This window comes from Dasypus novemcinctus, chromosome 5 (assembly GCF_030445035.2).
Source record: "Dasypus novemcinctus isolate mDasNov1 chromosome 5, mDasNov1.1.hap2, whole genome shotgun sequence".
In the NCBI taxonomy this organism is placed as follows: domain Eukaryota; kingdom Metazoa; phylum Chordata; class Mammalia; order Cingulata; family Dasypodidae; genus Dasypus; species Dasypus novemcinctus.
This window is the reverse complement of record NC_080677.1, coordinates 43,228,369-43,254,938: the sequence shown is the minus strand read 5'-3', so window position 1 is coordinate 43,254,938 and position 26,570 is coordinate 43,228,369. Positions and strand designations below refer to the sequence as shown.

The 26,570-nt window shown below is 41.0% G+C and overlaps 1 protein-coding gene and 1 long non-coding RNA gene across 3 annotated transcripts in view; one reads left to right on the top strand and one right to left on the bottom strand.

Moving 5' to 3' along the window:
- The window catches only part of LOC139439024 (uncharacterized), a 52,723-nt gene extending 44,315 nt beyond the window's left edge, over positions 1–8,408 (top strand). The window contains exon 3 of one of the 2 annotated variants that reach the window (XR_011648805.1): positions 8,163–8,408. This is a non-coding gene — a long non-coding RNA (uncharacterized lncRNA). Of the gene's footprint in view, positions 1–4,718; positions 6,739–8,162 lie in introns of those variants that run through there. The other variant, XR_011648806.1, reaches the window with a different exon arrangement.
- Positions 8,409–21,801: 13,393 nt separating this feature from the next.
- On the bottom strand, positions 21,802–26,032 carry SOSTDC1 (sclerostin domain containing 1). The gene is made up of 2 exons (XM_004467940.5): positions 25,671–26,032; positions 21,802–23,230 (listed from the first exon to the last, which is right to left on the bottom strand). Exons 1-2 carry the CDS (start codon positions 25,873–25,875, stop codon positions 22,815–22,817), a joined length of 621 nt encoding a protein of 206 aa, XP_004467997.1. The 5' UTR covers positions 25,876–26,032; the 3' UTR covers positions 21,802–22,814.
- Between the last annotated feature and the right edge of the window lie 538 nt (positions 26,033–26,570).

Genomic DNA, 26,570 nt, shown 5'->3' with positions numbered 1-26,570 from the left:
CCATTCAATCCCTGGCTCATCACCTGCCCACTCTGGAGTCCTCAGACTTATGCCCGGCTGATCGAACGAGTAGCCTCAGCCATGGAACATGAGGGCCGGGTCTTTCCCCCCAGCCTCCTCCCCGCTCTTGTGGCCATTCGCGCTTGTTTGCAAGGTGTGCCCGCTCCCGAGGCCAAGGCCTTCCCGTGCGATACCGTGGATGAGTCAGGGGAAGGGCGCGGCCGCCAAGACGGCGCTCCTGGTAACGACTCCGATGCCGAATCGCTCTCGGCTCAGTTGGAGGCCGCGCTTGAGCTTGACCCCCCTTGTGCCGCTGATTCTGACTCCGACCAAGATGGCGCACTTCCGCCTTCTTCCTCACGAAACAAAGGAAAGCCCACCCAAGAGGGTGTGCTCCCTCCTTCTTCCTCCCAAAAGAGGAAGAAGCCGCACTCCCCGCCCCTTCCTGCTTCTTCACGGAAGGACTATCCACCGTTGTACCCTCCCCTTCCTGCCTCGGCGCCATCTTGCCCCTACCCGGAACCGGCATCATCTTGCCCTTACCCGGAACCGGAAGCGCTTCATCCGCCATCTTCTGATGACGACGTAGATGATGTGTACGAGCGCCCGCCATCTTATGTGCCGCCGAATAGACACCCCCTCCCGCACTCTAATAATCTTCTCTTCGAGCCCCCCACTGCTCCAATCGCTGATATGTATCCGCTAAATCCCAATCGTTCTCGAGCGAACCCCCAAATATGGGTTCCCTTCTCCCCGAAAGACGTGCAAACCCTCCGCAGCGCTATCCGAGAGGATGGTCTCGCCAGCCCCCATGCTCAAGACCTCCTTGAACGTATGACCTTTGCCCGCTGTCTCCCCTACGACTGGATATCCCTCGCGAGAGGCATACTTCCCTCGGGGCAGTTTATTGACTGGCGCGCACATTTCGCTGCCGAGAACGTAAAACAAATTGCCGAGAACGCCCGCAACGGCACCCAATATCCTGCCAACGCGTTCCTCGGACTGGGGCACTACGCCATGCCACAGAGCTACGTTGCCCTCCCTCAAGGCTTCTTCCTCCAGCTAAAGCAGTGTGCCCTCTGTGCCTTCCGCAACTGCGCCGCCTCCGCGCCCGAGCCACTCACCAGACTTTTCCAGAAACCAGAGGAACCGTTCTCCGACTTCATGGCGCGTGTCCAGGCCGCGGCCGAGCGCAAGGTCGTTGGCACGCAGGCCCAGACGTCTTTCATCAAGGACATTGTTCAGGAGGGCGCAAACCCAACTTGCAAGGCGATCAGCAGGCTGCTGAGAGACAAGCCCCTCCACGACTGGGTCCTTGCCTGCTCCAGAGTCAACGCCCAGGCCTCCGCCGTGGCCCAGGCTGTCCTCGCTGCCGTCTCGGCCTCCAACGAATGCTTCCGCTGTGGCGAACTCGGCCACTTCGCTCGAGACTGCCCCAACAAGCCACGGCCGCCGCCGGACGTGCCCAACATAGGCCATCCACCACGGCCTCCTTCCACTCCGTGCCCGCGGTGCGGAAAAGGATACCACTGGGCCCGCGACTGCCGCGTCCCTAACACCAGCCGCAAGCCTTTAAACGGCCATGGGGGCAGGCCTCAGCCCCGCAACAAAGAGGCCGCAACGACTCAGTGCCCCCGCCCATGAAAGTACTCTGCTCTGTTCCCATTGCACCCTCCACCAGGCCTCTTCTCTCTATCCAAGTCTCCGGCCGCTGGCTCACAGGGCTACTCGACACAGGAGCAGAAATTTCCTGCATCCCACTCCACCAGGCCGGGCACCTCCCTCTGACCGATGGCCCCCTAGTGGTGGGAGCCACCGGCCAAGCGCCCTCCCAGCAAGTTGCCCAGGACGTCGTCTGGAGAGACGCAGAAGGTCGACAGGGAACCTTCCGCCCCCTCGTTCTGAAGGAAATCTCGCAAGTTCTTTGGGGCCGTGACATCCTGCATCAATCGGGGGCCGTTCTCACCGCATCACCACCACAGCTGCCCCCCCAATAGCTTCGGCCATTGTTCGCGTTCAACCTCCGGCACCCGTTCCTCTGCAGTGGGATACAGAGGAACCCATCTGGGTGGAACAATGGCCTTTCTCAGTCCCTAAGTTGGACATTCTCAAGGAACTGGTAAGTGAACAGCTGCGAGCTGGGCATATCGAGCCCCCCACCAGCCCCTACAATACACCAATATTCTTCATTCAAAAGAAAAGTGGCAAGCCTCGCCTGCTACAGGATTTGCGAGAGATCAACAAGCACATCAAACCAATGGGGTCGCCACAGCCTGGCCTGCCCCATCCCACAGCCGTCCCTCGGCATTGGTTTCATCGCTGTCTTGGACATCAAAGACTGTTTCTTCTCCATACCGCTCCACCCGGCCAATCGGCCGAAGTTTGCCTTTACGGTCCCTCAAACCAACCATCGGGAACCAGCTCAGCGATATCAGTGGTGCGTGTTACCTCAAGGCATGCGGAACAGCCCCGCCATCTCTCAGTTATACGTTCGGGAAGCCGTCCAGCCGCTCACGCAATACGCCAACATCATCCACTATATGGACGATCTGCTTGTCGCGCATCCCTCCGAATCGGGATTGCGCACCGTGATTGACCGCCTACTGAGCCACCTGGAAGACTTGAACCTCAAGGTCAATCCACAAAAACTGACCATCCACCCACCATATCAATTCTTGGGGTTCTCCATCACCTCCACCGTGGCACCACAAGCGCCCAGCATCAGGATCCCCGATGTGCTCACGCTCCACGAGCTACAGCAACTTTGCGGTCAAGTCAACTGGCTGCGCCCAGCGCTTCCTATCACCACCCAGCAGCTCCAGCCTCTGTTCCGGCTCCTGTGCTCCGGTGGTCCGCTCTCATCGGTCCCCAACAAAAGAATCCACCTCACCGAAGAGGCGAAGGGAGCTTTACTACAGCTCAACCAGGCCCTCGAGCGCTGCCAACTTCAGCGCTACGACCCCGATAAGACATTGCTAGGACTAGTTCTCCCCACACGGGGCACGCCCACGGGCCTGCTCTGGCAGGATGGGCCCCTCCTCTGGGTACATATGGCAAAGAGCAAGCTCAGAAAGATCTGCCCGCAAACCACCCTCTTCGTCCAGCTCGCTACCGCCCTGGTCGATCAGGCCACCCACCACTACGGCTACCCGCCGGACACTCTCGTGTGGCCACTGACTGTGCAACAAACTACCACCTTGCTGCGGGAGTCTTCAGATATGCAGGCGCTCATGGAACTCTACCGAGGGGACTTCGATAACCACTTTCCACAGCATCGGTTACTGCAGGGCCTTCCCCTGCTAGAAATCGCCGCCCCCGGCCATTTCCCTTTTCCGTCCAGCAAGCCTCTTCCAGACACCACCATCATCTTCACAGACGCCTCCGAGACTAAGTTTGCCGCCGTTGTCTTCGCACCCGGCGAGCACCAGCCACGTTCACATGTGCGCCTCCATCAATCCTCTGTGCAAGTGGCCGAACTGCGTGCTGTCATCTTAGCACTCCAAACCCATCCCCACTGTCCACTGAACATCTTTACAGACAGCCTCTACTGCCTACAAGTCTGCCAAGTCATCACCTTTTCTGCGTTTTTTCCGCCCGACAACTCAGCGAGTGAAAGCATCAACGTCGCTCTCCTGGACCTTCAAGAGCTCATAGAGAACCGCCGACAGCCTTGGTTCATCGCTCACATCCGCAGCCATTCTGGCCTTCCCGGGCCCCTGGCCCATGGCAACCACCTTGCTGATCAGGCCGTTCACCTGCTTCCAGCCGAGACCACCGTTGCAGTCAGAGACCTCATCAATCAGGCCAAGCTGCTGCACGCCAGATTTCACTTCTCAGCAGCTGGCCTTCACAAACTCTTTCCAGACCTCCCAATCCATACCTGCAAACACCTTGTGTGGTCATGCCAAACGTGCGCTCCATTGCTGCCCTTGGGGCAGCTCCAACTGCAGGGAGTTAACCCTCGTGGGCTCCGCCCCAATTCCAGATGGCAACTGGACGTCACTCACGTCCCCCAGTTTGGCCGATGGAAATACCTCCACGTAGCCATCGACACCTTCTCTCATCTCTGCTACGCAACCGCGCTCACCGGAGAAACGGCCAAGCACGCCATCCAAGCGCTCAGAGAATCTATTCTTTTCATGGGCGTTCCATGGGACATCAAGACAGACAATGGACCTGCCTACCGGAGCACCTCTTTTGCCGAATTCCTCAAGCTCTACGACATCACCCATCACTTCGGCATTCCCTACAATCTGCAGGGACAAGGCCTAGTAGAGCGTGCTCACCAGTCTCTCAAAACCCTCATTCTCAAGACATCTGCCGACCAGCCGCGTCGCACCCCTCGCGACGTCGTCACAGAGGCCCTGATCCGACACAACCTGATGACCTTCAATGCCCAAGGCTTTTCACCGGTCCACATGGACTGGGGGCCTACCTTCCGGCCCACCCCTGCACCGCTTGTCCTCTGGCGTGACCCGCAGACCACCCAATGGTATGGACCTGCCCCTCTCTTAGCCCAAGGACGGGGATTCGCCTGCGTTTTCCCTGAATCAGAGCCGCAGCCCATCTGGGTCCCAGGACGTCTCATCAAGCCCCACACCGCCGAGGCTTCCACTAACGCTGACACCAATGATCCTCCTAACGAGTTGCCTACCTAACTTGCCTCCTTCTCATCGCTGTTTCCTTTGTAGTTTTCTCTCTCTCTTTTGTCTCCACAGATGATTCGCCGCCACGCGGGTAGTTCCGTTCTTCCCATTGCTCTCATCGTCATGCTTCCCTTCATCTCCCCAGCCGTTGTCAACTCGGCCCATCAACGCTCCAATTGGACCCTCCAGCGCTGGCAAGAGGAAGCCTTCCTCATCATCAGAAAACTACTGCCCACGCCTGAATCCCCACCCCTCGCCATTGGCCCCAATAAAGTCCTCAATCCCCCCGCCTCCCCCCCCTTCCAGCGGCACCCCCTCCTCGTCCATCGCTCCCCAGCCATGGCCCCCCCTACCAAGTATTCCAGTCCCCTTCTCGTGTTAATCTATGCATCCTACTTCTCTCTAAATACTTCTCACCCCAACCTCACCAAGAACTGTTGGCTCTGCCTCTCCCCCTCCCTTCCTATCTATGAGCCTGTCGCCGTTAACTTCACATTCAACGAATCCACTTCAGTATACCCAGCCGAGTACAACTGGAACACTTCCTCCGTCCCCCTAACCTTTCAATCTGTTTCCTCCACAGGACGCTGTGTTCATTCTCGTCAAGGTTCCCACCCCTCCCTTAGTGCTTGCTCTAGCTACTCCTCTCCCAGCGCTTCCGCCAAGTTCTTAAGCCCCCTTAACACCTCCCAATGGCTTTGCACCTCCACCGGGCTAACCCCCTGCCTCAATGTCGCCACCCTCAACGCTACCCATGAGACTTGCCTGCTCATCCTTCTCGCTCCTTGAGTCGTTTACCATTCTGACCACGAATTTTTCTGCTGAGCAGACAAACCTCCCTCCACTTACAAAGGAGAGAGCCTGTCACCGCAGTCCTAACAGTCGCTACCCTTCTAGGTCTTGCAGGGGCGGGCACAGGGATTGCCGCCCTCGCCACACAGTCCTCTGCCCTCTCCTCTCTCAGACAGGCCATCGACGAAGATATCACCTACCTTCAAAATGCTGTAAAACATCTAAAAAATTCTCTCAATTCTCTCTCTGAGGTAGTCCTCCAGAACCGCCGCGGCCTCAACCTCCTCCTCCTTAACGAAGGGGGTCTCTGTGCCGCCCTTGGAGAGGAGTGCTGCGTATACGCCAACTCCACCGGCTTAGTCGAGGACAACCTGAGAAAGGTCCAGGAGGGATTGGATAAGCGCCGCAAAGAGCGAGAAAATGCGAACTATTTTTCCAGTGTTCTCCATACCCTCCTCCCATACCTCCTTCCATTTTTAGGCCCACTCATCATCATCTTAGCCCTCACTGTAGGACCCTGGGCCGTCAAAAAAATAGTCCGCCTCGCCAAAGACCAAGCCAACGCGGTATTCAGCTCCTTTGTGCAGGTTCATTATCAACGCCTCACCACTAAAGAGCCACCACCAAGCCATCCGCCGCGCTCCTCCCGCCCCCGCCGCAAACACCGAACCGCACGCCTGTAACCTCCTGTCTCCCTTTCCTCACTCATCTCCCTCCTTCTCCCCCAATCGGGCGAGGGGTTCAGGAACATCACGACCCCGTCTTGCTGGCAGAGCTTGGCGCCGGTGTGCACTGACCCCAGCAGCAGGCACATGCGTCCTGGCCAGACGCTGTGTCCTCTGCAGCTGAGAGCAGCTGGGAGGGCCCTCTGCTTCTCGCCGCCAGCTGGTCCTCGTGATCTCCCTCCTCCCCTCGTCTTACCCCAGTACCCCGTCCCATACTGCCCCTGCTGCCACCAGTTCACCTCCCTTGAAGCACATACTTTTAAACAAAAGGGAGCAATTGTCCCCGTCTCCTTCCCGCCCAGTATTGGCAGCCGGCGCTGCCCCTCCTTCTCCCCTTCTCCGTCTTCCACCTAGCCGTTATCTAGACAGCCCACACTTTCCCCTTCCCCTCCCTTGCTCCTAACCTCTTAGCCAACTTACTGTCCAGTAACCGCCTACTGTCCAATAACCGCCTACTGTCCAGTAACCGCCTATGCAAGCAATAGCACCCGCCGGCACCAATCAAGTCCCTTTACGTATCCCTAGACCCTATAAAACCATGTCCCCTTCAACAATAAAGTAGACTTGTGCCTAGACCTTGTCTCTGTGGTGTTCTTACTTGCACCGCGTGTCCCCCGTGCCTGAGCGGAGAGAGCGAGGGCCCAACGGCTTCGTGCCGAACCCCCTCCTCTCCTTCGACCGCGAAGCAGCCCCCGTCCGGAGAGCCCGCCCGGCCAACCGCCGACCCTCCCGGAGGCCCGCCGCTGCCCGCAATAAAGTATCTAGAAATAAATTTAACCAGTAAGGTAAAAGACATGTACATTGAAAACTACAAAGCAGTGCTGAGAGAAATTTTTAAAAACCTAAATAAATGGCAAGATATCCAAAGTTCATGGATTGGAAGACTTTATATAGTTAAGATGTCAATACTGCCCCAAGTGGTCTACTGATTTAATGAAATCCCAATCAAAATTCCAGCAATCTTTTTGCATAAATGGAAAAGCCACAGCTATTATTTTTTCAAAAAATGCAAAGGAAAGAAAAAGACAAGTGTTTGTGAGGATGTGGAGAATCTGGAACACTTACACATAGTTGGTGGGAATGTAAAATGGTGCAATCACTATGGAAAACAGTTTGGTGGTTCCTCAAAAAGTGAAACAAAGAGTGCCCATATGACCCAATAATTAACTCTTAGGTTTATACCCAAAGAATGGAAAGCAGAAAATCAGACAGATATTTGGACATCAGTACTGAGAGCAGCATTATTCACAATAGCCAAAAGGTAGAAACATCCCAACCTTCCACCTACAAATGAATGGGTAAACAAAATGTGGTATGTACATACAATGGAATAGTATTCAGCCATGGGGGAAAAAATGAAGTTCTTATACAATCTACAATATAGGTGAACTTAGAAAGCATTGTGTTAAGTGAAATAAGACAGTCCAAAAGGACAAATGTTGTATGATTCCACTCATATGTGATATCTAGAATGAGAAAATTAATAGAGACAGAATGTAATTAAAGTTACCAGGGGCCAGGGTGGGAGATGAAGGAAGAAGAGGAGTTATTGCTTAATATATACAATTTAAATTTAGGGTCATGAAAAAGTCTTGATAATGGATCGTGATGATGGTAGCACAACATTGCGAATCTGATTAATACCACTGATACGTGCACTTAAAAATGACCAAAACGGGAAATTTTGTGTTTCATATGTATATATATGTATATGTTACCCCCAAAACAGTTAATACCCATATTAAATGCAGACATTAAGTTGGAATATAATGTCTCCAAAGGATATAAAATAAATTTGCCAAGTATAAAAAGGGTTTCATCACTTTTTTTAATACCAGAAAACTATGCAGAAAGAATCTTTATCACTTTTTTAAATTATACTTTTTCCAAATATCCTCTTGCAAGACCAAGGATAAAATATGTCTTCAGATATAGCAAACAAGTTTCCCTGGAATTTTACCATTGCTATTTTTTTTTTTTTTTTTTTTTTTGGTACCAGGAGCCACGGATTGAACCCAGGACCTCATATGTGGGAAGCCGGCGCTCTACCACAGAGCCACGTCCTCATCCCTGAGTTGGTTTTTTCATTTGTTCTGCTTGTTGTTTGTTTGTTTGTTTTTTCACAAGGCACCAGGAACCAAACCTGGTACCTCCCAAGTGGAAGGAATGTGCTCAACTGCTTGAGCTACATCCTCTCCCTTGCCATTGCTTTTTAGAATGGTGTTGAATATTTTATTTCCACTCATATTATGGTCTTCTGGATTTTCTTCCATAAAACCATCTTGGGGTATTGATGAAAATATATTTGGCAAAGTAAATGGTAAATAAGGGAAAGATTAATCAGGTTGTGATATCAAAGGAGATGATACTCTAATGTGTGACTACTGATAACACAGAACAGTTTAGGGGACAGCAACAGGGAATTGAGAAACAAATGAAGAAAAGTTTAGAAATATAGCTCATATAAACAGTGTAAAATCTTGTAAAACTTTTCCAAAATTATATGGAATTGGTTGTTTTCAGAGAATATAGTCATCCACATATTCTTCGTTCTTTTTTCTTATTATTTTTAAGCTTTAAAAGAGTGTTCTTCAACCCAACACTTGGATATAATGATCTATTGGACACAGGAAGAAAATTTTTCTTCAAATTTATCTAATTTTAAGCAGTTTTTGTTTTCTAATGTGTGCTTATAATATACATATGTATTAGTGTGGTCATATATGTGAATGTACATAATTTATAAATAAATAAAATGTATATTGAAGAAAAGTGACCAAAATTCTTTTTTTATTCTAGAAAATAATCTAGGGAATATATAACATTGTGATTTAGATTGTGGTTTAAGATTGTGGTTTATAGTGTAAATATAAGAATGTTCTTTTACGAAGTGTTAAGAATATGTTGATACATTGGAAAATTACAACTAATGTACCTTAAGGGGGATAGTTAACAGTAATATTGTAATATTTTTGCAGCAATGGCAAAGAAGATATTATATCAATTCTAAGGGACAACAACAGGGGATATATAGGGTGGTATGATTTTTTTCCTTTTGGAGTAATGAAAACATTCTAAAATTGATTGAGGTGAGGACAGCACAATTCTGTGGTGAAAATGAAAGCCACTGAGTGTACAGTTTGAATGATTGTGCAAAGCGTGGGACTATATAACATGGTGAATGCTGTGTTAGAAGGTGGACTGTGGTTAACACAACAAATATGAGGATGTTCTCTCATCAACTATAACTAATATATAATACTAATACAGGGAAGCAGACTTGGCTCAGTGGTTAGGGCATCCGTCTACCACATGGGAGGTCCACGGTTCAAACCCCGGGCCTCCTTGACCCGTGTGGAGCTGGCTCACACGCAGTGCTGATCTGCTCAAGGAGTGCCCTGCCATGCAGGGGTATCCCCATGTAGGGGAGCCCCACACGCAAGGAGTGCACCCCGTAAGGAGAGCCGGTGAGCGCAAAAGAAAGTGCAACCTGCCCAGGAATGGCACCGCACACACGGAGAGCTGACACAGCAAGACGATGCAACAAAAAGAAACACAGATTCCCCTGCTCCTGACAACAACAGAAGTGGACAAAGAAGAACACGCAGCAAATAGACACAGAGAACAGACAACTGGGGGGCGGGGAAGGGGAGAGAAAAAAACATAGTACTAATACAGGGTGTTAATAATCAGGTGAACTGGGGGAATTACGCCAAATGTAAGATATGGGCTATAGTTAGTAGTAATATTTTGAGAATGGTCTTTGACAATTTTAACAAATGCTTCACAGCAATGCAAAGTGTTGGTGATCGGGTGATGTATGGGAGCCCTGTACGATGATATGAATATTTGTTCTACAAGTTCACAGCTTTTACTATACACTTATTATTTATGTTGTTCATGTTTGAATGATATATTTAAATGCAATTTTATTTTAAAATTCTTTTTTTAACTTGTGGAGCAAATTTAGGGACTGACTTTAGAGAGTGTTAAGCCAACTATTAACATGATTGTAAGAAAAAAAAATAGAATGAAACGGTTGTCTGAACATTTAGACTGACATTTTATTGACATTATGGAAAACCAAGAATGAAGTAAGTGGAAAAACTATTCTTATTCCTTTTACTGAAGAAATAAATTAATGACGATGAGCCTTGAAGTGATACATAGATGAAGTAAGGAAATATAATAGTAGTCAGGCTTTTTAACACTACCACAAGAAGCATTAATGGCAAAAGAAGTATGTGTAAAAATGCTTCCAAGATCAATTGTTTTGTCATATAAATATATGAAATGAATGGGAATGACAACATAGCCAAGGAAAAGCACCAAAAGGGGAAAGGATAAGCACATGGCCACACTAAAAGAGAGCTCTCTTTTTGGAACTATCAAAATACCAAAGCTTTCTATTTCTGGTTAAAATTAAGTGAGATTAGTACAGAATGTCTCCCAAAAATGTTTCTGCCCTACTGCTTTGCATTCTCCTCCCTTGTTAACTCTTCCTTCTTTTCTCTGCTTCTCTCTATTCCCCATTCTATTTTCTGAGCCAAGGGATTGGAGCAGATAAAGTAACTATCCAGGTCTGCATTTGTCCTCATTCATCTGTCTCAACTTAAGAAATATAATAATAACAACAACAATAATAATTACTAACACTATGACCACTTACATACAGGGAACCTTCTAAGGTAGAAAAAATTACCCCATTTGCAGATGAGAAAGCTGAGGTATTTTTGCTCAAAGTCAACTATTAAGTGATAAGGCCTGGATTCAGATCTAGGTGTTTTGGCTCCAGTACCTGTACTCTTAACTACTATGTACTGCTGCCTGGCAATATGACAAATAAAATGTAAGTGAAGCTTGAATGGCATTCCCCAAATTAATATTTGTGCTTCCATCCCTAAGATCCCAACATTCTAGAATCTTTGTTTATATCAAGCAATATTGCCATTAGTGGGTTAAACCCAACATATGGTCTTTCAAGTGTAAGGGAGTGGAATGAGAGGGAAAAGGAATGATTTCAGTTACAGATGTTTTTCCTATGTATTCTGGTGTAGGTAAAGAAGAAATTGCAGTTAGTAGTGCTCTGGGGGTAGGGAATGGGAGGAAGAGATGAGATGTGGGGGCATTTTTGGGACTTGGGGTTGTCCTGGGCGGTGCTGCAGGGACAGTTACCGGACATTGTATGTTCTTCCATGGCCCACTGGGTGGAATGTGGGACAGTGTGGGCTACGATGTGGACCATTGACCATGAGGTGCAGCGGTGCTCAGAGATGTAGTCACCAAATGCAGTGAATGTCTCATGATGATGGAGGAGATTGTTGTTATGGGGGGAGGAGTGGGGTGAGGGGGGTGGGGGGATATATGGGGACCTCATATTTTTTTAATTTAATATTAAAAAAATAAATAAAGACAAAAAAAAAGATTGTGCTTAGGAGTATAACCATTGAACAAACCCTGGCACAACTCTTCATCCTGTCTCATTGTCTTTTTTCTATGCAGTGCTTTCCCCTTAAAGTAAACCATGAAATCCTGACAGCTGTGTACTTCATTTCCCATCTTTCCTCACCTATACCAAGTTTCAAGATTGGCTTTGATGTGCACATAATATGGCTTGGCACCCGCTATCACCGTTCCCTGGATCTGTCACACCCTGTAAAACTGATATGATTATCAGTGTCCCAAACAAGGAGACCAGCTGCATAAGGAACCATGATGATGTTCTCTTACAATTTAATGTGGCTCCTATGTTATGCTGATGACTGCTGGAGTGCTACAGTGTGATGTGGGGAGAGTTAAACATTTTGAAATCATGTAGGAGTTATGTAGGTACCCTACCTCTAATCCATAGACCTTCACCTTTAGGGTTTTAATTCTGAAGTTTTATTCTCACCATTGATTATGATGGCAGCCAAGCTTAAAGGGCTGCCAGATTCAAATGTTTACTTTCTTCAGTTTAGCATAGCATATATTTATATTCTAAATAATGCCTTTCAGTGAACAAAGGTAGAGGTCATTGTTCTTGGTTAATTTTTAGTGAATTTGTAGACAATATGATCTCTTCTTCCAAACAATATTCCATTTCAAAGCTTGCATAAACTTTAATGAAACAAAACCCCAGACAAAAATGGTCATTTACCAATGACTGCATATTCTAATAGCATGGTTCTTCTTAAAACATTTAACAACCATAATAACAAAAACAAACACACACTCCAACCCTATCCTCTTCTCTATCCATAGAACATATATGTGATAATTTCTCAGAGGCTATAGGAGTCTCTTGTAAACATGCCCAGGCTTTTTGTACTACATGATGATATTGCTCAAAAAATGTTATCTTAGCTTTTGTGTCTTTTGACTTAATTGAGGTTGATCGTGAGATACATGACATTTGATCTTTGGGTGAGACATCCTAGTTTCTCAGAATTTTCTCCATTGTTTCAGTTTCTCACCTCAAGTATAAAATAAGGAAATATAGAAAGTTAATGCTGGAAGAGACCTTAGAGAGCATACTAATCTTATCTGGTGTCTAGGTTCTTGGCTTCATCATGAAAAAGAATTCAAGGATAAGTAAAAAATTAATCAGGCAAGCAAAGAATTTATTGGGGTATAAAGCAAGAGAAAGAAAGTGCACCTTCAGGATGAAGGAGGGCATTCTCAAGTTTTGCCCTGGGGTCCTCTATTTTATGGGGGTATGGGACAAGGTCTGCACTCATTGGCATATTAGAGACTAAGCAAGGGAAAAATCTGTTGGGTGGTTTGATTTGCTTAGGGGTACAGGGGTTGGTGTCTGGTTGCTGGTTGCTGTCCAAGAGCTCTGCAGGGTGTGTTGGTCGGTGCTGACTGACCTCTGGTGACTGTCCACTAGATGTGAGGTTACCTGAAAGTGGCTGGGGGTGCATGTGGTGGAGCCCCTCCTGCTCCTTCCCTCTTTCCTGCCATGGAACAATGTTGCTGGCTGCCTTCGGATAACGTAGCCCTTGGGTATGTGCTTGTAAGTTGCCCCTTCTAACTTGCTTGTGTGTGTCAGCAGGCTGATGCTAGTCAGCAGGTCATTGCCTCAGTTTCTGTTTGTGTGGCTTATTAGGTTTTCTGTCTCCTTCCTCCTTAGGTCCCTATTCTATCCTGCCTCACTAACATACACATTTTAAAAATTAAAATAAAAAAAGATTCTACATTGATTCAATGCCTACTAAATGCAATACACCATTCCACATGTTGCAAAGGAAGCTAAGCCCAGATTAGCTTGGCTCTTCATATCCACTCTCTACTTTTCTCCATCCTGTCCTCTGACCCCAGACTGACCTGCACTGATTACATTCACCATCTCCAGTATCTATGGCCTCTGGATAGGGTCAGCCAATGGACAGCCCTTGCAGGAGGTAAGGAAGAGGAAGGCGAGTGACAAAGATATTTTTATCTTGGTTTCCTGCTATGCAGGTTCTTCTGACTCCTCAGCTTGACCAAAACTCAATGCTTCTCTCAAAGTGTACCCTTGTCTTCCAGGCTCCAGTAACATCCTTTCCTCATTTCCTAGTGCATGGGATAGTGACAACTTTGCCACTGCTAGACCTGGGCTCCCATGTGATGCCTTGGGGTTCCCCTAAACTCCATCCACACTTTTTGTAATTAATTCCTTTGTAAATAAATTACCTTAAAAATATCCTGAACTTATCTTCTGTTACCTTTAGGCAGGCTAACTAATATAGAGATGCCAAGACCTCAGAAAATTTACAATTTAGTTGAATGTTCCAAGTTCATCCAGAAGTAGCAGATTTGGGATTGGCATTCAGTTCTCCTAACACGTGAGTGAGAGTTTGGCCCACAAACCAGTTTAAACTGACCTAGCAAATGGACAGATATGTTTAGTTTGGCATGTACAGGTTTTTAAAAAACTTACTGTTAACATGAAGACACTAGGGAAATTCATAAAAAATGTGGATATTTTGTGTGTGTGGAATTTGACTTCTGTGTGTAGGAGCAGATTTGAAGTTACCTTATTTTCTGCATGACTTTCCCCACAAACTCCATCATTCTCCTTTGCCTTACTTCCACCTTTGGTCCTAATTGGCACTGAGTTTTTAAACTTTTTTTAATATGTTACCCCTTCCAAAGATGTTTGAGAAGAATAAAAAATGTGGAATAATAGAAATCATCTCCTAATGGTAGCATATTAGGTATCAAGAAAGAGCTGGAGAGAGCTTCTGTTACCCGGGGAGGAAGGAGGGCAGCAGGGCTTCTGATGACCTTGAAATTGTACAGTGTTTGAAGTCTTGTGAGACTCTAACTTTTCAGAACTCATTCCAGAGCTATTCTATGATGTTAATTTTATGTCTTTATAAGCCTTTATTCTGTCATCAGCATTTTGCAGCTCTTCATTTCAGCTCAGAGTACAATTGCTCTGGTATTGTGGTCATCTTCCCATTGATCACTCTCATTTTATTTACAAATAAACCATAGTAGAAAATTCTTAACCCAGACCAACATCTGATTCAGTTTAATAAGATTACTGTATCACAAATGCCTTAACTCCCAAAGAACAAAACGATGGATGGATGGATGGAAGGAAGGAAGGAAGGAAGGAAGGGAGGGAGGGAGGGAGGGAGGAAGGAAGGGGCTTGTTCCAGCTCCAACATTTGCTGGAGGCATCCTCTTGCAATTTTTTCCATTTTATGGATTAAGGAATGGGGATATAATATACAGCTACAAAAATGCAATTCAAGTCTTTAAAGATATTATTACCCTCAAACATATCTTAATAACTGAGTACCAACTTAGTTTATGCAATACCATCATAGCTTGTATCATATTACTGCAGTCATCCTCTGTAATCCAAAAAATTTTCCATATTCTTAGAGGTTGTTTTCCTGGGACTTTATCTTGTGCAGCCAAGCAGATCATTCTATAATTACATCCTTTTCTAGAGCAAATTAAACACAGTGGAATTATTTCAAAAGTGTATAATTATTTTTAAATATCTTTCTAAATGTTGGATACTAGCAATATACAGGATCCCAGATGAACAAAACTATGTATTTTGTTCGCTGAAGTTATTTGTCTACAACTATTTCCTTTATACATATCATCAGCAATAAAATGGCTTCAACTAATATGTGGAAATTATGACAAAACAAGAATTTTTATGTTTAATAGGAATGTTTAGAAGATGATGGACTGCAAAAAGCAACTTATGAGTACAAGAATATTAAAATAAGCAGAAAAATCTCGATAAAAATTTCTAACAGTTTTATACAAGAAGATCCTTGTTAGGAAGTTAGTGCTAATAATATGTCTGGTTGAAAATAAAGGCTTCAGAAAGCTAAACAATGAAACATGGGACAGTATAGCACAGTGAACTCTCTTGTGAAAAATGAGTATGCTTAATAGTGCATATATAAGAATGTTTTTCTCTGAAACAGATCGAATATACATTAATGTTACAAGAGGTACCAGGGTGATATTTAGGCAAAAATACAGCCAAAACAAACTGTGGACAATTCTGTATAGTAATGTATCAATAATCTTCCATCAATGGTAAAAACAAAATAAAATAGAAACATGCTAAGTGAAACAAACTAGACAAAATGTATTACATATTGTTTGACTCCATTTATACAAAGTGTAAATACAAATAAATTATGGATATGGAAATAGATTAGCAGTTATGTATGGCAAGGAAAGGATAACAAGAGTGAGAGGTGACTGTAAAGGGGTAGGGGTTTTTGTGTTTGTTTTCATTATTTGTTGTTTTGTTTCTTTTTTTGGAATAATGAAAATTACTGAGGTGGTGAATGCACAACTCTGTGATTATTCCAAATGACATTGATTTTACACTTTAGATGGATTGCATTGTTTAGGGATACAAAAAGAAAACAGCTGAAGGAAAAAAAATCACTTTTCATCACCTTGGGCGTGTTGTTGCCTCCTTTGGGCACACATACTCTAGATCTAGTGCCAAAAAGAGCACCTGGAACACAGTAAGTGCTCAATAAATTTTTTCTTGAACTCATTTGACTCATCTAGGATATCATGCATTCATGAAAGCTGTTCAACCCACAATGAAATAACATGCTTGCAGTTTCCAAGAAATAAAATAATAAAATAAAATAGAATAGAATTTCAGCTCTATTTGGCAGTCTTTAAAATAATAAAAAAAGGTACTTTTTTCCAGTATGCTTTTATTGTTTGCTATACTTTACTTCAAATTTTAATGGAGATATTTGCATTACCTTCTGAAATATGTTCTTCCTGTTTTAAATCCAGATGGTAGAATTTAGGTAATGGATCATAACAATGAATGTCCTGTGAATCTTGCTGAAGAATGGGATTATATGTATTTATTATACTTTTGCATTTAGCAGCAAGATATTTGTTATTTCTTAATTGTATTGACATTTGTTCACCAATGGGTTCTTAGAACTAAAAACACAGACTAGGTTTTCAACACTTCTTAAATGAATGAATAGATTATTTCATGAATGAGTTCTAAGTATCACAAAATGTATTGACTAGAAATATCACTATACCACTTACATCACAATATGTATGATTTCAATTTCAAAGATTATTTCCAATAATAACATAATTACATTATTTTACAGTAAAACTCAATTCTCATTCACTTACGGGTTGGGTCAAAGCAACTTTTTCTTTTTTATTATTTTCTCTAGAAATGAGTAGGTAATATAGTGGTAATAGAGCTTTTTTTAATAGGGAAAAAATCCTAGTCAGTTTTGTGAAAATTCCCTTTCCTTTTCCTGGTCCTTAACATCTTCCTGATGTTTGATCATTTGGACAGAGGGAAATGCTTAATAACAAGCAGGGTTCTCCAATTTCATCTTCTATTGCCTGCTTTACAGAAGTATTGGTTTTAATGGAATACGTCAAGTTCTATAACAAATTTGACAAAAATCCTATTCTGAAAATTTATAATTGATTGAACTATATACTTAATTAAGGTTAGAATAGCATAAGTCAAATGCCTTTTCAGATATCAGTGTATCTGAAAATATGACCACATTGTTTTATAATATAATCCAAATTTTAAAACTGGAAGAAACTTTAGACATTATCTTCTTCAACTCCCTTACTTTAATAGTTGAAGTAACTGATCCTTAGGAAGCTCAAGAAAAAGTGTAAGTTCATCCAACAAATAAGTAGCAGCACAGTCCCACCTATATCCCAGGTCTCATTTCCAAGTTCACCTGTTCTTGAAAGTCTTTTGTATAAAATTGCTACATTAAAAATTAAAGATGAGTCAAATTGAAAACTATTATTGTTTGTTATTTTTTCAAAATGTAAAACTAAGTCAAAGATTAAATGTAATCCTCAATTAGTGTACATATAGACAAAATCCATCAACTCTTAGGAAAGATGATGTCAACCAAATCAGCAAAATGATAAGTCTTCATTTGATTACTAATTGCATTTGGCAATCTTTTGTCTCGGGTTTTCAAGAATTTGTGGCAAGAAAAGTTTTAAAAAATCTCTGTGTTTGAGCTTGGAAAAAAAATAAAAGATTTATTTCATAACTTATAAACCATAAATGTATAAGTAAGAGTGGAAAGAAGACAAACAAATATACAGAAAGTTTAGGTGAATAAAAATTGCCAACCGTTTACCATAAAGTATACTGCTGATTAAATATTATAAAAGATTGTTTAAAAGTCTTGGTTAAAAAGTCCTAAAACACTTGGATTTGATGTTGTATGTTGTTTGAATTCTAATTTTAGATTAATGCTGCAATGAATAAAAGTACCCAAATGATCCTTTTGTGGCAGATTCGTCAATATTGTAACAGATTTTTAAATTCGTGTGCATTTGGTGGTAGTAAATTTTTTTTTAATTATTTCTCCTGAAAAAATAACTGTGCTTATATTTTAATAGTAAGTTACCCTTAAGCCATATCAAACTCTTGATCAATTGTGATAACAATTAAACTTGGCTGAATATATCTGTGTCACTGAAGATGTTATTTATTTTTATGAACGTGACAGATCACTTATTGAAATTATTTATTTAGACATTCTGACTCAGATTCAGGTACCTAGTCGCACTGCTAAAAAATGAAATTGATAATACAAGGTAACGCTTTATTTCCAGTTATTAAAATGCAAAGGAAAATATTTAAGTTCCTTCATATGGAAACCTCCCATACTGTTTTTACTAATCATTTGTAACAGAAAATAAATCCTTCAGCAAGTCTGCACATGATACACTATCACTCAGTTTGAATTGCGCTGGAAATAATCATGCAGTCAGCTTCGCCTGGCTGGCATGAATTCACTTTTAATCAATTCTTGAACCTGGAAGTTATGATATCCTCCCACTGGGGTTCCTGCAGTAGTTGTTACCCTGTAGCTCTCCAAGACATTTTGCAACATATGCATACAAAGGAACCAAATGTGGTGTTAGCTATGAAGTCAGGAATGATGCATAGACCAAAAAGAGAGCAAGTGATACTAACCAGTAGAATAACTTTTGGCTTATCTATTCTAGCAGGTCTCTCTTTGTGGATGTAACTAAGATTTCTAGTGAACAAACGTCAATTTAATTCACAGCTCTAGACTCATTTCAATTCAACATAGAGCTGCATTTTAATATATGTCAATTATACCAAAATGGAAGTCATCTCTATTTGGCCTTTAGGGGAGAGAAACATATCCTAACAAGGGAATGCTACTCTTTAGCACTGAGGATCCCAAGTAATTTCTTACTGAACTCCTTGTGAGTTACTCAAGAATCTCAACCAAGTCTTGCAATACATTTCATTTTTTATTAGTGCTTTATAACCATAGGAATCTTTTAAATGCTGAATTTAGGGTATGCTGTGATTTTCCACCTTAGTGCTGAAAATAGTCTCAAAAATCAAATCTAATCCAAATGGTGTTTTATTTCCAAATATAACAAATTAGATTTTGATACCTAAAATTTCATGAAGATGACAGAAAAAAATTGAAACATACTAAGTTGAAACTTTCAAAGTTTTTAATTTTATTCAGGATTTGGAAATTTTCTATTTTTGCTGCTGATAAATATTATTCTCTCTACTCACAGTTGCCTAGTATGACCATTCCACTGAGTGTCTATTAAAGTAGATGTTGGGGGCGGGTGTTGAGCAATGGGGTATATGAGAACCTCTTATGTTTTTTAACGTAATGTTTTGTGTGATTTATTTAGTTTTCAAAAAAGACAATAAACTTTTTTTAATTAAAAAATAAAGCAAATGTCATGTTCAATATGTGGAGCACATTACATAATGCAAACAATATGTCATTAGCATAATAAATATTCAGTGGTGGTTTACAGGCTAAATGATACAGCAAAACCTTACTAATTTGATTTAGAGCTGGAATGAATTAAAGTTCATTCCTTTTTCTTTTTAAAAAACACTAAATTTTCTTTCTTTTCCAAAAATACACAGGAAAAGAAACATAGCTAAAAGGATATTACCACTTGATGATTATTTGTAACTAGCATGAATGAATACATATAAATGATTTGTAATTAAATTTTTAACTTTTTTGCAGGTAGTTATTTCTGAAATCTCCATGTCCATGTTTAGCTTAGGTCTAGCATACTATATATATTATTCACTTGTGTGTGTGCTATTCATTTTTCTTTTATTCTTGTTATTGATATATATCAATATATTATATATCTATGTGATATACATATCTATATATCAAAATGTCCACCCATCCATCTATCATTTGAAAAAGTCTATCCTTCTAAACATTTGAAAAAGTCCTGTAGCCATAATGGCTAAAATAAATTTGATAAGCAAATTCTTTATGGATAGATATTATGAATGTAAACTAGAGATCAGTCCCTGATAAAATTATCATAATTCACCATTTTGAAGTGATAGTTAATAAGGTGGCAATATAATGATGCAGAGTTTAATCAAATTGAATATACTAACTGAAAAAAAAGCAAAAGAAAACCCTGAAATATTAACAATTCAGATACAAGTGCTTTTAGCATTTTTGTATACTAACTTAGAAGGCTATTCTTCTGTTGACTTTTAATTTTTGCTTCACAGAGAGCCCAATTTTATCCTAGGTCTTTCCTATTGATCGCTGACCTTTTCCTGTCATTTGATGTAAAATACCATGCAATGAAAGCATCTCCATTGTAACACAGACTGAAATGGATCAGTAAATTGAATGTCACCATGAGCAATAGATCGAATCCTTGATTTAGCAGAGACGAGGAGTCTCATTTATAAGCTTCTTTTATTACATTTCATTTTTCCTTGTTCATTCATGAAGCAAATGCTAATGGTTTTAGTGTTTTATTATCATCAAAACATTTCTTTCAATGTTTTATTAGTAAAAGGAACAACATAGTCTTCTTGATTGCAAAACGCCATTGTTAGGGACTGGTCCTTTTTATGCCGCAAATATACAGGTTTTAGGACACACTCATTCTTGAGACCATCTCTAAGGCTATATTAGATATATATATCTATATATATATATATAGCATCTCTATATATAGCATCTCTGTAGAAGGTGCTATCTTATTGAGAAAGAAGAAATGACTGAAGTGTCTTGAGTTTTCTTGGTTATCTTAAATATCCCATATTGAGAATAAGTAAAATAGACAAATATATTTTTGGTACCTTCAAGCTATAATTATTATTAATGGCCCATGAATGAATATGATATACTATGAAGTAATTAATATCTTGGTTATTAAAACTAGAAAATAAATCAGTAATGAACTATTTTCTTTATCTGATGATACAATAGTAAGCATTATGAAATCTAGAAATGCTTTCTTATCTTTGTGTTAATAATTCCACCTCTCACAGGGAAGGTACACTATTAATGTCCTTTTTTAGCTTAGTGTTATGTATGCATAATAGGCATATGTAATTTGTGTACAATTTTTAGACTTGTAATTCCATATAGAACAACCTACTACCAAAATGTTCTAAGGACTCTCCCTACTAAAGATCCAGAAAAGGGAAAACCCGGTATATCTTACCAATACATAATCAAGCCTCTTTGGTTTTCTTATTTGGAGTAATGAGATCAATCAATTAATCAAATTAACATATCAGTTATTTAATTATATAGTCTAGTTTACAACAGTGATTATGTTATTTAATATGACATCATAGCAAAATTGAAAACATTGAAAATTTTTTTCTGTGCTGTTTTTATGTTGTTTTATATTTTGGTTGGGGGCCATTCAAAAGTATTCAAAGTACCCTAATGTAAGATATCATTTTTTTCACCACAATTCCTTCATTTCTTAAACTTAGTTGCACATTGGAATCACCTGGGAAACTTAAAAAATAGCATCTACCTGGGTTTCACCCCTAGAGATTCTGATGTAATTTATCTGAATTGTACCCTGGGTATTGGGTCTTATAAAGTCGCTCCAGGTAATTATAATATGCAGCAGACTTGGTAGATTTGAATCTGATGTTCCCATTACAACTCACTACTGGAACGCCACCCAGCTTTTTCAGTCATCCTATATACTGAAAGGATAGTCTTCTTGCTCTCTTACTACAGAAATGTCTGCCGAAACTTGAATGGGACTTTTGGAGAAAAACAATAATTCATGTTTATTCTGCTATTTTTGCAAACATGTCCCCTTTTATGTCAAGGCAAGGAAAATAACTTTTACTAGTATTTATTTTTGTTAAAAGAAACCAATGAAATTGAAGGTCAAGTCACCTTCTAATTGAACAGATCAAATAAGAAAGTATTACATATTTCAGCTTTACAAAGCATCTTATTGATTAAAAAAGATCCATAACAGTGATAAAATTTATGATGAAACATATATGTAATAAGGAGACTAAAATATTTATTTTACATATCTACAAAATGTATTCTCCTATTTTTAAATCAACCACAAATCATATAAGAAAATATGTAGGTATGTGAAAAAGCTTCAAAACATAAAAATTAACATTTTGAGAAAATCACAAGTGAAAGCTCATTAAATAATAACCTTGACAAATAAATAGTTAATCAGCTTTACTTATTAGCTGCTGCCATGCATTTCTGGCATTCCTTTACAAGTGAGGGTCAGCATGCAGGGTATAATTTCATACTATGAGACTGTAAAAATCTACAGGGCTTAATTTTGAAGTGAAGTGTCACAAGCACTTTAACTCTTTCAAAGGAAGATCACTCACTGCTGCCAAATTGTTCCATGAAAATTACCAATAAAAAAGTACCTTTCACAAATGTTGCTTGTAAAGATTCATGGCAACTTTTTTTTTTTAACTTTTTGTTTTTGAAGGAGGTTTGTATGTTGGGGTAGGGCATGGATTGGGAGGTAGAAGGTAACTGAGAGACCCTTTTCTGTTTAAAAAATGTAATGATTCAATGATTTAGTCCCAAAAGTCTTTTAAGAACCACAGGGGAATTAAAGCTACAGTATGCATGGAATTTAAGTGAAAACTGCACTCATGGATTGCATACATCTTAAAAAACTTGAAAAGGAAAAAAACTATGCCCCCAAAAGGTCCTGATACCTAGGACAGCTTTTGCGGGTTTGATCAAAGAAGAAAGCATATATTTTTAAGTGAGAAAACAGCAATGGCAGGCTTGAGTCTTCCAAGCAATCGAATCTGTAAAGCAGATGGTTACTGGTCAGTCCAGTTTTGAGAGTCTGAGCTCTAACTCATGCTGTGCTTGCTGGATTTGCGGGCTCTTTTCCGCTCTCTGTGATGCGGAGCTGGCTTGGCAGGCGACACGCTCTCGAAGTTGTGACTGGACTCGTTGTGCTGCCTGGTGTACCTCTTGCACTTGCAGGCGGTGACCACAGTGATTTTGTAGGTGCGGGTGCTGCCATCTTGGCACTGCAGCTGGATCCTCTGGGTGCGTGTTTTGTCATTGACACACCTCCACTCCTGGGAGTTCCTCCTGCTCCAGTACTTTGTTCCATAGCCTCCCCCGATCCAGTTGGGGAGCACTGGCAGGGGCAAGCACTCACCAGCACACACTAGCTCCTTCAGAGGGCTGATGCTGGTGCACTGGCCATCAGAGATGTATTTGGTGGAACGTAGTTCCCGGCAACCCACTTGAACGCGAGCTACAGGAAAGGGGAAAAAATGCATATCAGAGGCAGAAAGCAAATGAAAGCTTTGAAAAAACAATCTGCAATGACAAAAATAATAACCAAATGATAGCATATTGCCAAATAGAAAATAAACATCCATTTTATTTTCACATTGCAAAATCTGCCTGGGCAGTTGCAGAGACACTGATGAAAATCATCAGTTTACATGGCTTTGACTTTCTTCAGAGAAAAAAAAAATCTAAGCCTGATTTTTTCAGGTATAACATTAGTTATTTATTGGACTATTTGAAAATTCCATTTTCTTAGTCTCATTTCCCAGTAAGGGTCAACCAGCTCTTACATTTATATAAATATTCTTTTTTAGTGAGCTAAAAAGAGTATTTTTAGTGCTCTCTTTCTCATAGGCCATATTAGTTAATGCCTATGAGTGCTTTTAATTTGGTATTTAAAAAACTGTTGAGAAAATGTGGAAAGTACTTAAATATTGTGTACAATGCATATGCACTCTGTAATATTTTCTTTCAGTTATAGATTTAAGCTGCAGAGAATCATACATACAAAGTCTGAGATTTTGCCTATCAAACTTAATAACTACATTTTAAACATACATTCCCAAATTACCTTAAAGAAAATAAAAAAGGTAAGGTGTTTGAAATGCAAATGCTACTACAGCCCAAAATTTAAGAAAATAGAAGCCCCTAAATCAGGAACGTATGTTTGCCGTAAGAACTTGGCTACATTTCCATGAATTTTATGGCAGAAAAATGCCTAACATGTCTGATTTACAACTGCAAGAGGAACCATGGTGTTCATTTCCTGAATATTGTTCATGGCAAAATTTTTGTTTAGTTATTTGGATTTGATAAGTATATTCTCTAATTGGCTGTTTCTTGTTACATGCCTTGTGTAATTAAAGCCTATTACAAGCTTGAAAAGAAATCAAAGATTGTTAAGGAGGGAAAAGTTCAAAGGTATAGACTGCTGAAATTTAAAAAAATGGAAATTATAAGGGACATTGAGGAGTTCCTGCAGAGAAAACTGAAAGCAATTTCAAAGTAGACACTGAACACTGAATTAGGAGTTTAATTTCATCTCTCTGCCCCATTACTTCTGAGGTATGATACACACACACACACACACACACACACACAGACATCTGTCCGTATAGAAGAAGAGTTGTTAGGTTAAAAGTGCAGGGTGTATTAGCTGACTGGTCAGTGTGCTCTCCCTGTCTGATCCTGATTCTGGCTCACCTAACTACAGCGACCTCAAGAACGCCCCTGGAAACAGCCAGAGATGATTTTGACTTGTCTAGCTTTTTGTTCCTGTATGTGCAGAGATTTAGAATTTTTGCAGTGACAGTTCATTGACAATGAATACCCACTGCATTGCTCAGTAATCTAATAATAGTTATATCCTGTATACTTAAAAGCAACTATCTTCATGAAGGTTAAAACACCTTGGCTTTCTCAGAGAGACATTAACAGTCACCTTTGCTCTGACTTTTCAAAGGTGAAAACTACTTTTATTAGTTGAATGGAGTTGGGGAGGAGGGGCAAAATAGTCTGTGCAAGATGTGCACTGTATCACCCTGTCTTTCTTAAAATCTGGTAGTTAATATGTGAACATTCTAAATGAAAAACATGAAGTGAAAGCTAAGAAATTTGAAATCTCTCTGGCTAGTAGTCAATTTAACTGTCATTTAAGTAAACAGAAGAGAAAAAAAGAACAACAAAACTTCCAATACAAAATATTGTGTTGTTTTTTTTAAAATCTCTATAAAGTTATAAAAATTTCCAGTCTTCCACAAAATAGACAGTTACCTGAATTTTGATCTAGTTAATAAGGAATTATCTCAGAAAACATGATTTCCAACATTTTTAGTTTTACCTCTCTTTCATGTTTATCATCATCAAAACACCTTGATGTTCAAAACTTTCACCTATTCCGGTAATCAAATTTTAGAAATTCATGTGAGCAAAATTTTCTTCTTATCCACAGAAAGCTTCCTTTTTTAACCCCTTGTCCTTTCCTAGACAAACTTTTGGTTGATTACTTTTTTACATTTTTTTCCCCTAGAATTGTACAAACCCTGAAATAAGCTGAAAAGACAAGCTGAAACTTATCTAGAACAATAATTATTAAAATTCTCATTTTGCATGATTTTAAAGAAGCAACAGCTGAATTCCTGGAGACATTTTCTTTTTGAATGATTGCTAAAACTCAAGTCTGCTCACATTATCAAATCACTTTTTAAAGTTATGTTAACTTTAAAATCACTGCAGAAGGAAGAAGGCCAATCTGCACATGCAGCAGATTACTCCCAGATTGTTTAGCAAAATATATATAGCTCAGGTTAGTTAGCAATGAAACAATCCTCCAGGAATGTGAGTTAATGCTAAAAAAAAAAAAAAGAAAAGTAAAAAAATCTGTACAAGTTAAAAATACTTACTGTTCCGATCCAGTCCAGCGTTACTGAAATGCCTGCCTCCATTTCTGGCTTGATTCAATGTACTGTTGCTGCTGGGTTGTGCTGGAACAGGTTTAACCACATGTGAATAAAGGATTTCTGTGGCATCATTTTTAAAAGCCAAACAGCTTTTCAATAGGATGCATGCAAGGGGAATGAAATAGAAATGAATGGCAGGAGGAAACATGGTGAGTAGATGATTTGCTTGGCTGAAGCACTAGTTAATTCTTTTCCTTCTGCTTCTGCACTCTGTGAAATTTCTCCTTAAGCTTCCCTTTATATATCCACAGAGGTTTGGCATTCATTCAGGTGTAAAGTTGTATAGAGCTTCAGAGTGAAAACACAGAGAAGGGGTGGGATCCCTACTTGACCCTGCCAAAGAATTTTACCAATGGAGGAGCAGACTGCAGAAAAGGAGGAGCTTGGTATACAAATTGCCTGAAATTTCAGAGTTGGACTTCATCAGTTGCCTGTGAGCTGAAGCAGAGGCACTTTCTATAGCAACTGCAGGCTCTCTCCTCTGCCACTTCCTTTCCTGAGTATAGCTCACATTCGGGTTTGATTTAAATGAAAATATGCTGCTGTGTCTTTGAAGAGATTGGCTTTCCCACAGTTGTTTTGTACTCCCTTCAGGCTTCAGAGTATTGGGAGCGAGGAGGAAGTTCTTCCCAGATACAGGAGGAATTCATGTCAGTTTAAATATTGTAGGACTTGAACAAAACATTGAAACATATTTTGTCTCAAGAAGCAAACCTTTTTTTTTTCTTTAACATGTAAGGCACAGAGCTAAAATCTGCCCCCTGGACACACTTAAATAATGCAGCTTTGATCTGCGTGAACCACTGTGCTGCTAGGTAAATTATCGCCAGGGGTTCTGTGTAG